This window comes from Bactrocera neohumeralis, chromosome 6 (assembly GCF_024586455.1).
Source record: "Bactrocera neohumeralis isolate Rockhampton chromosome 6, APGP_CSIRO_Bneo_wtdbg2-racon-allhic-juicebox.fasta_v2, whole genome shotgun sequence".
Classification (NCBI taxonomy): Eukaryota; Metazoa; Arthropoda; class Insecta; order Diptera; family Tephritidae; genus Bactrocera; species Bactrocera neohumeralis.
In genome coordinates this window covers 14,804,297-14,817,292 of record NC_065923.1, presented here as the reverse complement: position 1 = coordinate 14,817,292, position 12,996 = coordinate 14,804,297, and the positions used below count along the sequence as shown (strand labels likewise).

The window sequence follows — 12,996 nt, the reverse complement described above, 5'->3', positions numbered from 1 at the left end:
ATTGAGATATCATGATGAAACTTAGTACACGTGTTTCTTGGCTCCATAAGAAGGTTAAGATGGGAAGATGGGCAAAATCGGCCCACTGCCACGCCCACAAAATGGCGGAAACCGAAAACCTATAAAGTGTCATAACTAAGCCAAAATGAAATTTGGCACAAAGGATCGCATTAGGGAGGGGCATATTTGGACGTAATTTTTTTGGAAAACTGGGCGTGGCCCCGCCCCCTACTAAGTTGTTTGTACATATCTCGGAAACTACTATAGCTATGTCAACCAAACTCTATAGAGTCGTTTCCTTCAGGCATTTCCATATACAGTTCAAAAATGGAAGAAATCGGATAATAACCACGCCCACCTCCCATACAAAGGTTATGTTGAAAATCACTAAAAGTGCATTAACCGACTAACAAAAAACGTCAAAAACACTAAATTTTACGGAAGAAATGGCAGAAAGAAGCTGCATCCAGGCTTTTTTTTAAATGTGCGTGGCGTCGCCCACTTATGGACCAAAAACCATATCTCAGGAACTACTAAACCGATTTCAATAAAATTCGGTATATAATATTTTCTTATTACCCTGATGACATGTACGAAATATGGGTGAAATCGGTTCACAACCACGCCTTCTTCCAATATAACGCTATTTTGAATTCCATCTGATTCCTTTTCTGTATAATACGGTATATACTATACATTAAAAAATGAAAATACAATTCAATACACAAATTGATCTAATCTAATTAATTTTACAGCAAAATAAAAAAATATGTAAATGACGGATAATGAAATCTCAATTATCACTTTATCATGCGAGAGTATAAAATGTTCGGTGACACCCGAACTTAGCCTTTCCTTACTTGTTTCTTTCTTTCTTTCTGCTTTCTGAAATTCTTTCTTTCTTTCTACAAAAATTTGTTTATCACACAATTCATTTCTAACGCTTTCAATTCATCTATCTCGCATTGTTACCTCTAAATTGCAGGAAAAATTCAAACGTGAATTCAATAAACGTTTCAATTTGTGCTTTTGCAAATTTCGCACCAACAATGATGCCCACGACCGCACCTTGTCTATGCATACGAGAGCCACCTCATTGCGCTCGAACTTTGCCAATTCGTCGATGCGTATACGTAGCAATTTATATGCCGAAGCTGGTGCTGGACAAAGCAAATCAGACATTTACTACACATATCGTTATGCAAATATGCGACCGGGTCGGAATGGCAGTAATGCGTCAGCCTACAATATTATAGCTTTGCCTCGTAAAACAATGCAAACGAGTGAATGCAGCAAGACTAATACCGAGTTGCATAACGCCGCTGCTGCTGCTGCTGCGGGTAATGGTCAGAGTGTGCCGCAATGGCGGCGTAACAACTTCAAGCCGCTGTATCCAGATGTAATTGAATGTGAAGATGACTTGGACACGCTGATGCACTCGACACCCACATCAGAGGAGCCGAATTCCAGCTCGGCGGGCAGTAATAAAGTGAATATGAATGCCGGACCGGGCTTCATATTTAAAACTACAGGGAAAAGTAAGTGCCGCAGTGAGCGTGTAAAGCTAGAGAAATACATTTTTGTTAAACTGTATTTTTGTTTTGTTTTTCCTTTTCATTTCCCCACCAGGATAACTGGGAGCTTTGCCGTGCTAACAGAGTTACGCAGAAACCATGTTCAATTGTACAGTGGAAATGGACCCGATCATCAACTAAGCTGACGGCACGCACGTTTGGGCAACGAAAAGTAAAGCTCTTCAGCTTATTTGACTTAAGCTCTTACTGGGAATGCATGTGCTCTGTGCCCGTTCGGCTATTGTTGTAGTAAATTTGCCGATTTTGACAATAAACTCCCATTATCGAAATGAGTCGCACATGCGACCGCCAGTGTTGGTTCGTGCAAGCAATGTAAATAACATTTGCTCTCTATATGTGAATTATAAATGTTGGTATGTAGTGCTAAGATTTTTGTTTCTAAATTTACAGAACCACCCAAACAAAGTCTGATGCGTAGAAATCGTAACGTCTGCCAATTAGTGACGAACCCGTCGAGGCTTTTAAGCAACGATTAGAAATTTGGCAGAATTCATAAGCAATTACTAATGATTCATGATGTGCTATACTACTATAATGGTTGCATTACAAGTTTATATGCATAATATACATACATATCTATATGTGGTTTTGTGTGTGTTTTCAAACCGGATTTGTTATTTCAAAAATGACAAGTGTTTTTTGAGTTAAAACAATTTTCAAGTGTGATAATACCAATTAGAATTCTCAAAGTAAAATAAAAAATTTAATCTAAATTAAAACTTAAAACAAATATTTGTTAATATAAATGGATAGTTCTCAGAAAAGGTAAGTCAAATTTATTAACTCGTTGGGTATTGCATTAAAAAGAAAATTGAATCAACTTTTTGATAAATTTTTTTTTTTTATTTTGAAATCCAGAAAATATTAATTAAAAATATTATGCAATTTTTAATACCAAATGACGGATTGAATAAAAATGTTTATCCCTAAAATTAGATTAAAATTTTATTTTTAATATTTTTATTTATTTATTTTTAATATTTCATTGAAAAAAAATTAATACAAACTAGCGGATAAAATCCTTTTTTTGAATATTTGAATTTTAATATTTTATAAGAAAATTAATTAATCAGATCCGATAAAAAAGAATTTTTTGTATGAAATTTCCCATTCAAAAATAAAATAAAAAATTAATTATAATTACGAAATAAAAAAATAAATAAATATTTTTTTAGAACTAATATTTCGCTTACTTCGTGCTGTACCATTTTGGGTAATCTTTTGAAAGGGCAAGGTTAAAAAAGTCTTTTCGTATTTTGTCAATAGTTGCCGTTGCAGTCGTATATCTCCAGTGCAATGATCACATTGTATCATACCATATAGTGTTTGGAAAGGTGAGACCTTAAGCCTCATTCAACCAAAAAATAAATAAATTCGGGGAAGTTGAAAAAAAGTTACAGCTGCTCAAAAAAAGAGTGAAAATAATGAAGAAATTCGCTATATTTTGAAATTTTTGCATAAAAAAGGGAAGAAAGCCACGCAGACACCAATGAAATTTGTGAAGTTGATGGAGACGACGCTGTATCAGTTCGTGTAGCACATAAAAAAATTAAATTGAAGTTTGATTAGAAATACGAAAAGACTTTTTCGACTACCCAACAATATTTGACAAAGCTTAGCTCTTTTTATAGTCCTTCAGTTAGAATTATTGTATAGAGTCTGTTTTAATGATGGCTAGTGGGTATTTTGAGTATGAAACGCGTTCTTGCTCGACTCGTCCCGATAAAGCTAAATTTTTCAAAAAAAGTACCTTGAACAGGACATGCTTGAACGGGCGAATTCCGATCCCACATTCATGGAGGGCATTAAATTGCCAATGAGAAATGAGTTTACGAGTTTGACATTCAAGCTCATACTTTGCTCTCCATTCCGTTGATTCAAGTTGATTGTTGACTTAACTTGACCAAAAAATCAAGTTGATTGTTGACTTGAATCAACGGAATGGAGGGCAAAGTATGAACTGAAACCAAAAAACCATGCCAAGCCACTCAAAAATCAAGATGATGCTCATTGTTTTTTCCGATATTCGTGGTCTATGAAGAACCAATCATATTGTTCCGGAGGGCTAGACGGTCGATTGGCGTGATTGCGTGAGAATACGACCGGAATTTTGGAAAAACAATTCGTGGATTTTACATAATGCACCATCGCATCGAGCCACTATTGGCACGAAATTAAAGCCAAAAACGCAATGAATACCATCGATCAACCTCACATATCATAGTTTTCCCCAGATTTGACTGCGTGTGATTTTTTCTTGTTTCCCAAACTGAAATTGCCACCCTACCCGTTTTCCGTTGATCGATGAGATAAAACAAAAGTTACTGAAGAAACTGTAGGTCAAGCGTGCTTATGAATAGTGTTTCGAGAACTGGAAAAATCCTTGGTAAGTGTAGATATTGATGAGTATTTAAACATTTTGCTTTTTATTTGCGATTTCCGGTTACTTTTTTTCGCAATGTATGCGGCATATCCGACACATTATAATCTTCTTATGAAGAAACACTTGCGTGAAATGTTTCATATCAACAAGACAAAAACTATATATCGTCATCTTCTCGAAAAATTATGAACGAAAACGAAATTGAACATGAGTGAAATGGTTTATATCTGAGGGCAGAACCAACAATGAACAATTTGAAAACTATATATGCACTCAATTTCGAATTTTTTGATGACACGTTATTTTGCATTTCAGGTTGTGGTATATATTTTATAGTGCCGATAACGTTTCTGACAATCATTGAGTTTGACGTATTGAACAAAGTACATAATATTTGATAGTTTTAACCAACACCGTTACCTGAAAGGTAGGCGTGTTTGATACCTATTCTATGTTTGACTGAGTATATGAACATTTTTCTGCATTATTAAATATATTTTCTACTGAAATTGTTAAAGAGCTTTTAAAAGCATGCGCTCTGATAGCCAAAGGTATCATTAAATACGCATCAAGTTATATTTAAATATTGCTGCCACATAATTTCCAAGAACATTTCGTATTGTAATTGGTTAGAGTTCACTGTCATGTCACTTCAAGCGCCATAAATAGCGCTGACAAGTAAAAATTTTCACCCTGTCGCTACTGTTTGTAACGGATGACTGATTGACGGAGGCGAGAAGGAGAGATTGTAGACAGCATTGCTGATGTGTATAAAGCGTTTTTAATTATCTGGAATGAAAGTTGGTTTTGCGTGATGATGATTTAATGGTGAGGATTACTCGCTTGAATTTATTGATGTTTAATCTGTCATAATAATTAACGCATTTCACTAAATTTTACCTAAATTTAACCTCGATCGAATTTGGTCAGTAATATTCTAAAAAGTTATCAGGATTTATATGTGATTTGTATTAAACTACAAGTACCGCTCTCTTAACCTAATATTGCTTTGTATCATGTTTAATTGTACCAATAAGAATTTATGAGAAATGTTTTGAAGTTTGGAAATAGCGTTGAGGCATTATAACGCCTGATCAAATTTCACCCGGACTGACAAAAAATATTGTTATGTATCATGAGAAATGATTTGAAGTTAGGAAATAGCGTCGATGCATTATAACGCCTGATCAAATTTGACCCGGACTGACTATTTTTGACATTTTATACTTGGGTGGTAAACAAATTAAATCATAAAGGTAAATTCGGTAAAAAAAAATATTTTTTCCATACCAGCTATGAAATTTAAACTGTCTTATTTAGCTATGGGTTGGGAATTCACTTAGATAATGTTCCAACTGCTCCAAAACCACTTTTCCAATATTTCTGAAGGTGGGACCCTAACGGTGGGTACCCTGTGATGAAACTTACAACATTTATAAGTTCTCTTTTGCCCATAAATAGAAATATTTTGGTTTGTCCAACATCAACCCTAGCCCAAAGTGATTAAATGGTCTGTGATAGCAGGGGGTTTGTGTTCCCAGCTTGGCTGTCCACTAGAAGCTTTAGCGACTTTTAGCTGGTTAATGTTGAAGTCCATTTGGCACATTCTCTTAATTCTACTATTTTGGCCTGAAATATTAAAGTGCAGTAATTTAGTTTTAAGCTACCCTATGTGGATTATATGGATGACTGTATAAGAAGCTCACTCCTGTTTCTATTTTACCCTTCGAACCGTCGGTGAATATGTTGATTTCGCCGTTGAAACTATCGATCACCGAAGAGACCTTTAACGCAGTTGTTTTGGCGAAACATACGGATCTTTTAGTACAAGTCTAGCATTGACACGCTTCATGGCCAGAATATTATCTAAATTGTGTTTGTATTTTCAAGCATTGATATTTTAACTATTTCACTGTTATCATCTCTAACAGAGGTGGCCAGATGACTCGCACATTTTCGGTGATTTCACGAACTTCACTGAATGTTTTGAACCTCTCAAATATTTTGTGTTCGTGATAAAGTAAAGTTCACAAAACACTTAAGATATATTTCCAACAATTCCGTATCATTGATGCTATTGGAAACAAACAGCAAACTTGTTGTTCAATAATTTTCCAATGGTAAGAATCGCCAGTCAATGTTTTCGCCTCGTAAGCGAACGGCTATCACACACACATTGACATACTAAATGATGATCAAACTTTATAGGAACCTGCAAAAATTGTACCTATCAAGACAATATTTCATCGATCCAGCTTACGCGTGTAGTTTACTTGTACTAGTCCGGGTTGTCATTGATCAGCTGATATAGTAAGTGAGAGCGTCTACTTTGAAGGCAAAAACATTAATGCTGATGAGTATGCGATGAAAATTGCGAGTCATGTAACTCTTTCAAAACACCTCTTATTCCACTATGTTTATTGTATGGTGAAAATATATTTATTTTATAATCAAAATGTATATAATGCCTTTAATCCAGAATTAACTGCCTTTCTCTGGAAATCATTAATATCAATTTGGACGTGATACCCTGTGGGCTTTTAAGAGCTTGCTATTTAAAGCTTAATGACGTTTAGCCAACTTTATATCATATTTTATGCTCATGTCCTTCTGTGTATGGTGGAATAGCTCATTAGCTGTCATGTTGTGAATGATATTGTGAAGGCATCTTGGACTCATACCTATGTACTATGTATATTCGTATGGGCACCTTAGTGGAAGTACACAGTAGAGCAAAACGCAAGCAAATATTGAAATTAGAAAGCAAATGAGATGCGGCACACAAATTTATTGTTTTTGAGGGTAATATTGAACATGAACTTGAAGTACTGCTTTTCCTTTCATTACGCTATTTTTTAGGTAATAAATTAGTGCAAGTCACGGGGAAAAAGTACCAGCTGATTGTTTTTAATGGAACATTTTCTTCAGCAACAAAAGACCCGTCATTTACTCTCCCACGCCTGTGTATTATAAATTATCGTTCAGTGCAGTGGTTGTGGTGGATTTGAGGGCATGCGTTTTACATATACATATATGTGTAATTGACGCTGCTGTGCAAAGCAGCAAATTAGAAGAAGAAAAAAATAAAATTGAATTTTCATCCCATCAAAATTAGCTTTCAAACACATGTGCTCAAACATAGCATGTTTATGTTGTTGTTTGCATAAGGCACGTGGGTTCAAGGTAGCCATGAAAGACAAACATATAAATATGTGTGTATATGCAGTCTTCAGAGAATGTCAGTAATTTGAGAACAGTGCGAAAAGTTTGTGAAATTACGACTTCTAATATTAAGAATTATTTACAAATTTATGTGGTTACCGTTATGTCGAGAAAGAGCATTTAAACAGGCACAAATAATGTGTGCATCAACAGGTGAACAGAAGTGATGTACATCAAAGATGCACACGCGTATAATAATATGGTATAATTAGGCAATATATTTTCTTTCCCATTTGCTTCATATTTTTTGACTTGAACATCTAAAAATAAATTAGCGAACGCATAGCAGGGCGGGAATAATGAGGGACTTGTAGAGTTTGGTCTTTGTTCGTCGAGAGAGGGCTTTACTTCTCAACTGCCTACTCAGTCCAAAGTAGGTGCTACTAGCAAGAACGTTGCTGCGTTGGATTTCAAGGCTGATATTGTTGATGCTGGTTCCAAGATGGACGAAATTATTATATAAGAAGTTCTTTTCCGTTCCATTGCAGGCTTCTTTAAAATCGACGAGGTGGAGTGCGTCAATCTTCCTTACACGGGAATTTTTCAGGATTTGGTGCATGGTGAAAATCTGTTGGACCAAAGACGCGCTTTCTTTGCCCACCCTCGCGTTAGGATCCCCAAGGACGACGTTTGCGTTTTATATGGCTGCTGTAATAAATGCCAAAAACAGCTACTCGTCTCCGACATCAACACCGACATTCCAGGTGCGTGCTTTTAAGTCATAATCTTTACCACGTTTGCAAAGGTCGTCAACAAAAGTCGGGTAATTCATCCGAGGCTTTTGTTTCTTTTTTTTGGGAGTGGTCTCTATGTGGCGCGTCCCAAACATAGCCCACAACCTTGCTAGATGAGTAGTATAGAGTTTTATACTCATTTATATAGCGGGCCGCTTGTTTTAAGACCGACGCCTGCTCGCAGCCACACCTCTGGTGAACAGACGCTGCAATTGGACTTCAGCGAACTCTTCAACCGAGTATGTCGGAGTGGCTCCGCTGAAGCTTCCTCTCTTTTAGCCGTGACCCCAGGCTCTTCACGGGTTGGCAATCGCATCTTGCACAAGGTTTACTCACGCAAGTGTAGGAATCGGGTATAGCCCTACGACTGTAACTACTTACCCAGCAATATGACTACACCCCATTACACGGCAGTCTTACTAAATTGTCAAATTATTACTTACTTATATATATGAGACCGTTTTTCTGGAAATAATTTGAGTTTAGCGGCATCTAGCGGATTTTTTTTTTGTATTTAAAGTTCGCATTGGCTTGTCATTATTTGTGTCGAATAAGAATGAAATAAGTCAATAAAAATGTTTTAGGTAATACTTCTATGATAGAATCTCTACTGATTTTTATCGGGTCTATAAGCTCTTCCAAGTCTAAAAGATTTCAAAGTAGAAGGAAAAGCCGAAATTTATCCTCGTCTATCTACCTTATAATCGTAATCTATGAGAATTTACCAATTAAGGTCCTGGAGTTACTATTGACGTGTGACTTGACGTTGTCCAGGTGGAACAAATATTCTCGACTATGAACTATCGCTGGCATCTCCAGGGCGATTGCTCCCCTTAAACGATCCAATTATTGACAACACAGACAAGAGTTTACAAGTTTTGCCATAGAGAAGCGGATCAAAACGGATAATTTCCCATCACCTCCACCACTCATAGCACAACGTTTAACCATGGCTACGACCGCGACTACGACCGTTTTCATTTGATGTTGTCAGCAGTGGCCCACTTTTTATCATCATCAATTTTTTTACAATTCACCAGCGATTCGCGATTGTAATCTGAACTTCTTTTTATTATTATTATTTTTTTTTTGTGCAATCGAAACAGTGACGTTCGGATTCGATGATTTGCATTTCTTGTCGATATTTTCGACAATCGATGCTCCAAAGTGTAGTGCATCTTTTCCATCAAAATTACCGAAATTGAGTCGAAGAAATTAAAAGTTATTCTGATTGGCAAATATGGTATCAGAAACTCACAACCATTTACATATTGAGCCGCCTGAATTTCATTTCCGCCTTTATTGAAGAAAAACTGCAGACTATTTCTTACTTTCATTTAACTGGTATTCAGTTTTGATGAAAAACTGAAAACTATTTCTATTTCATCAAAATTGAAAACCAGTTAAACGAACGTACGAAATAGATGAGCGCTCATCAAAACTGAATACCTGTTAAATGAAAGTAAGAAATAGTTTTCAGTTTTTCTTCAATAAAGGCGAAAACGAAATTCAGGCGGCTCAATATGTAAATGGTTGTGTGTTTCTGATACCATAATTGCCAATCAGAATAACTTTTAATATTCAATACTAAGTTACTTGACCATATAGCGTAACCCTATAAGGCTTTCATAACGAGGTACGGATTACTAAAGTAATCGATAAAAATAATAGATTTATTTTTAGCAGACTTTATATTGACTAATCAACTGTTTTATTATCAAAGTCAACCACAAAATGATTCCACAACCGTTAATTAGCTACGTGCAAAAATATTAAGTACACTTCCTCCATTCTATACAAAAATCACTGCTTGTTTTGCACATTTTCCTATAATGCTAAACGTTGAAGTTTCTATAGGTATTTTACTGCTGAATGACCCTCAAATATTGCTTTGATACTTGATTGTGTGCGCATATCGTATGTAGAAATGCAGACAAAAGATATCATTTCGAATATACTCAATCAAACGTATTCCGAAAGCATAAAAATGCCTTTGCCAGTGAAAGTAGAGAAAGCAAATGATTAATATTTGTTTATTTAGTTTCTCATGACTTCCCTGACTTTAGGGGGCAGTTGTTAACGCATTATCGATTACATTTTCATATTGATTTGCTCACCGTAGCGTCATACTAGTTTATTCTTTTGCCAGTATTTGAATGTACATATGTACTAACCGTTGATAAGCTCTATTTACTCTTCGTTGAATTGAAAGGGCGAGCGATTTATTACATTTTTTGTTGCCATTCTGCTAATTCACTGTATTGGCTTATATTTCCACATTTTTTTATACAAATGCGAGATATTTAATATAATAGTAGTTACGTAGGTACGTATGTATGTTTGTATATATACTTTGTATGACCATGTGAATTCAGTGGCCTAAAGGAATTTTGTGTTTACCCAGTAAGCAAAAAAAGCAGAAGCATGTGTTGAAATTGAAAATTAGTATGCTGCATAATAGTACTTAATGGAGAAATTATATCCAAATATATTTTATAAATATTAAATCTACTCATTTATAATTTTGAAAAAATATGCTTTTGCTTTATAAATATTAACTTGTTTTGGATTAATATTAAGACTGGCTAGCTGTCGTCGATTTGCTACTTCACCACTCGTTGAATTATGCCTAGGTCTGTTTCCATAAGAAAGTCACAGCTCAGTTAAGCGCAAGAGAGTTAAGAGAGCATATAAATAACTCTCTAAAATCATACTACATAACCTGAGTGCCACACTTCCAGAATTGTCAAAACGAGCACAGCTAGCAATAATTTCTCGCTTCAAAATGTACGCTTACGGGGTAATGTGGTCATTATTTGAGCTCGTCATTGTCCGTTGCTACGTATACATATTTGCATTGAAATCAAATAAATCCCATTATACAAATTTTTCTTAATACTACAATGATTTATGTGAAGATTTATTGGACAGCCGAGCTATTTCTAATCAGATATTGGAAAGCAATTTATTTATTCATTGGTAAATAAACAGGCAGAAAAAGTGAAAGTTCTAACTTTTGGACACTTGTTGCATGCGCAGTGATTTGGGTTATCTCTTCGCTGAGCCGAAATGTTTGATGGATCTGTACGCTGAATAAGGTATGAAGCTGAAAAGTTTTTGGGTGTAAACCATACCGGTATTGGAGGTGTGCAATGTTTTAGAATGGTGCGTGGACTCCAAGTGCTACACGTGGCACGTTGCGTTAGCTCTGGCTTATAAGCTTTTATAGCACGTTTGTCAGTTTAACTTGACATTTAGGATGTAACTTTTTCGGTATTTGAGTTGCGGTGCTAAAAAGTTTTCAGATATTATAAGAGTTGGGGCTAACACGTGGTTTACTGTTTGAGGAATTCATATAAATAATTTCCGCACCCGAGTAAAATAAAAATGGAACACATTATTTTAATGAGAAATATATTAAAATTTGAGGGATTATTCGCTTAAATATTGAACTGTGTTTGCAAAATACTGAAGACTAATTGTTGATAAATTGTTGAGTTTGCTTTTTACAGTAGAAAAGTTATAGAAAAATTTATCTTTTTAAGAGATCTGGATGACTACTGCTATCACTAAGTGACGGGCATGGCTCCTTAGATACATGGCGACCGCAGTACTGAAGAGTCAAGAATTGTTTACAACCCATTCGTCGATATATACTATATTTTTTCTAAGTTGGTAAGACTGTCACTGCTTGAGAATCGACGAATATGGTTTGAAAGCTTGGAAGGATCAGTGAAACCCATTTTGAAAGATAATTTAAGCTTAAAAAAAGTGAAAGCGCGGTTAGTTCCAAAACCATTCAATATTTTCGAAAAGCAACGCTGCGTAAACGTCAGGAACGGACGATCAATTGGCCGAATATCGTAGCAAAAGTCAGTCGAAGCCGGAGAAAACAAAAAAAACGAAGCAGGCAAAAATCAAGTTTATATTGACAGTTTTCTTTGATTAGCCAGATGTGGGGCACTCCGAATTCCTTCCCTTTCCTTCCTTCCAACCGCCCAAATTGGCCACAAGGCATACTATTTGAGTGTTATGCGTCGATTGCGCGAAGATATTCCGAACAAGTAAGGAAGGGTTAAGTTCGGGTTCAACCGAACACTTTATAACTTGTAAGAACCAAAGCCAGGAAGTAGTTAGGTTTAATATGCCACATACTAAAAAAATTTTCCTGAGCTTCATTAAAGTACCATTACGTATACAAGTCACCCAGCAGTTCGAAAATTTGTATAGTAGTTATATGGGGAGCTACGGGAAGTATAAACAGGATTCAACCCATTTTTGAAACAACGTTTTGGGTTGGTTTGTGGGCCGGTGGAATAATTGGTTCATATTTCTTCAAAAATGATGCCGGTGAGAACGCAAACGTCTAAGGCGACCGTTATTGTGCCGTGGTAACCGATTACTTTCTGAAGCTCTTGATCTCGGCGACATTTGGATACAACAAGATCAATGGATTTATTGAGAGAACACTACGGCCAGCAGATAATTTCACGTTTTGGGTCGGTCGATTGGCCACCAAGTTCGTGTGGTTAACATATCCTATCTTTTTCCTGAAGGGATATGTGAAGTCTAAAGTCTATGCGGACAATGCCGCTTCGATTCAGGCCTTGGAGCCAAACATTTCGCGTGTCATTCGCTAGTTACCTGTCGAAATGCTCGAGCCAGTCTTCGAAAATTGGACTCATTGGATGAACCATTTGAGACGTAGCCGTGGCCGACATTTGAAAAAGACAATCGTCAAAAAATGAATGCCAAAAAGTTCTTTCGAATGATAATAAATATTTCCCATTAAATTTAAAGTTTCTGTAATTTTCTTTAAAAAGTAGGGAACATCGCAATGGAAAAGTACAGTTGTATATAAGCAGTGATGAAGTTCAGAGGTTTGATAGCAACATATTGAACACAGTAAATTGAACGCACATGAATCAGATGTGGGCGTGAAACCGTGTTGCCGGTAAATGAGAGAATTGTATTTCCTATTCACTACGTAGAACACTTATTAATGTTGAATCACAATATTCAATTTTGTAGAACAGAATTTTTCAATTCCAGAAAAATATTT

The 12,996-nt window shown here is 35.8% G+C and overlaps 1 protein-coding gene across 2 annotated transcripts in view; it reads left to right on the top strand.

Annotated features, from left to right (window-relative positions):
* LOC126762185 (RYamide receptor-like) overlaps positions 1-2,299 on the top strand; it is a 29,628-nt gene extending 27,329 nt beyond the window's left edge. For both annotated transcript variants that reach the window (XM_050478743.1, XM_050478742.1), the window contains exons 8-10: positions 986-1,538; positions 1,630-1,907; positions 1,986-2,299. In XM_050478743.1, the coding sequence (XP_050334700.1) occupies positions 986-1,538; positions 1,630-1,634 (558 nt within the window). In that variant the 3' untranslated portion in view covers positions 1,635-1,907; positions 1,986-2,299. The remainder of the gene's footprint in view (positions 1-985; positions 1,539-1,629; positions 1,908-1,985) is intronic.
* Positions 2,300-12,996: the final 10,697 nt, after the last annotated feature.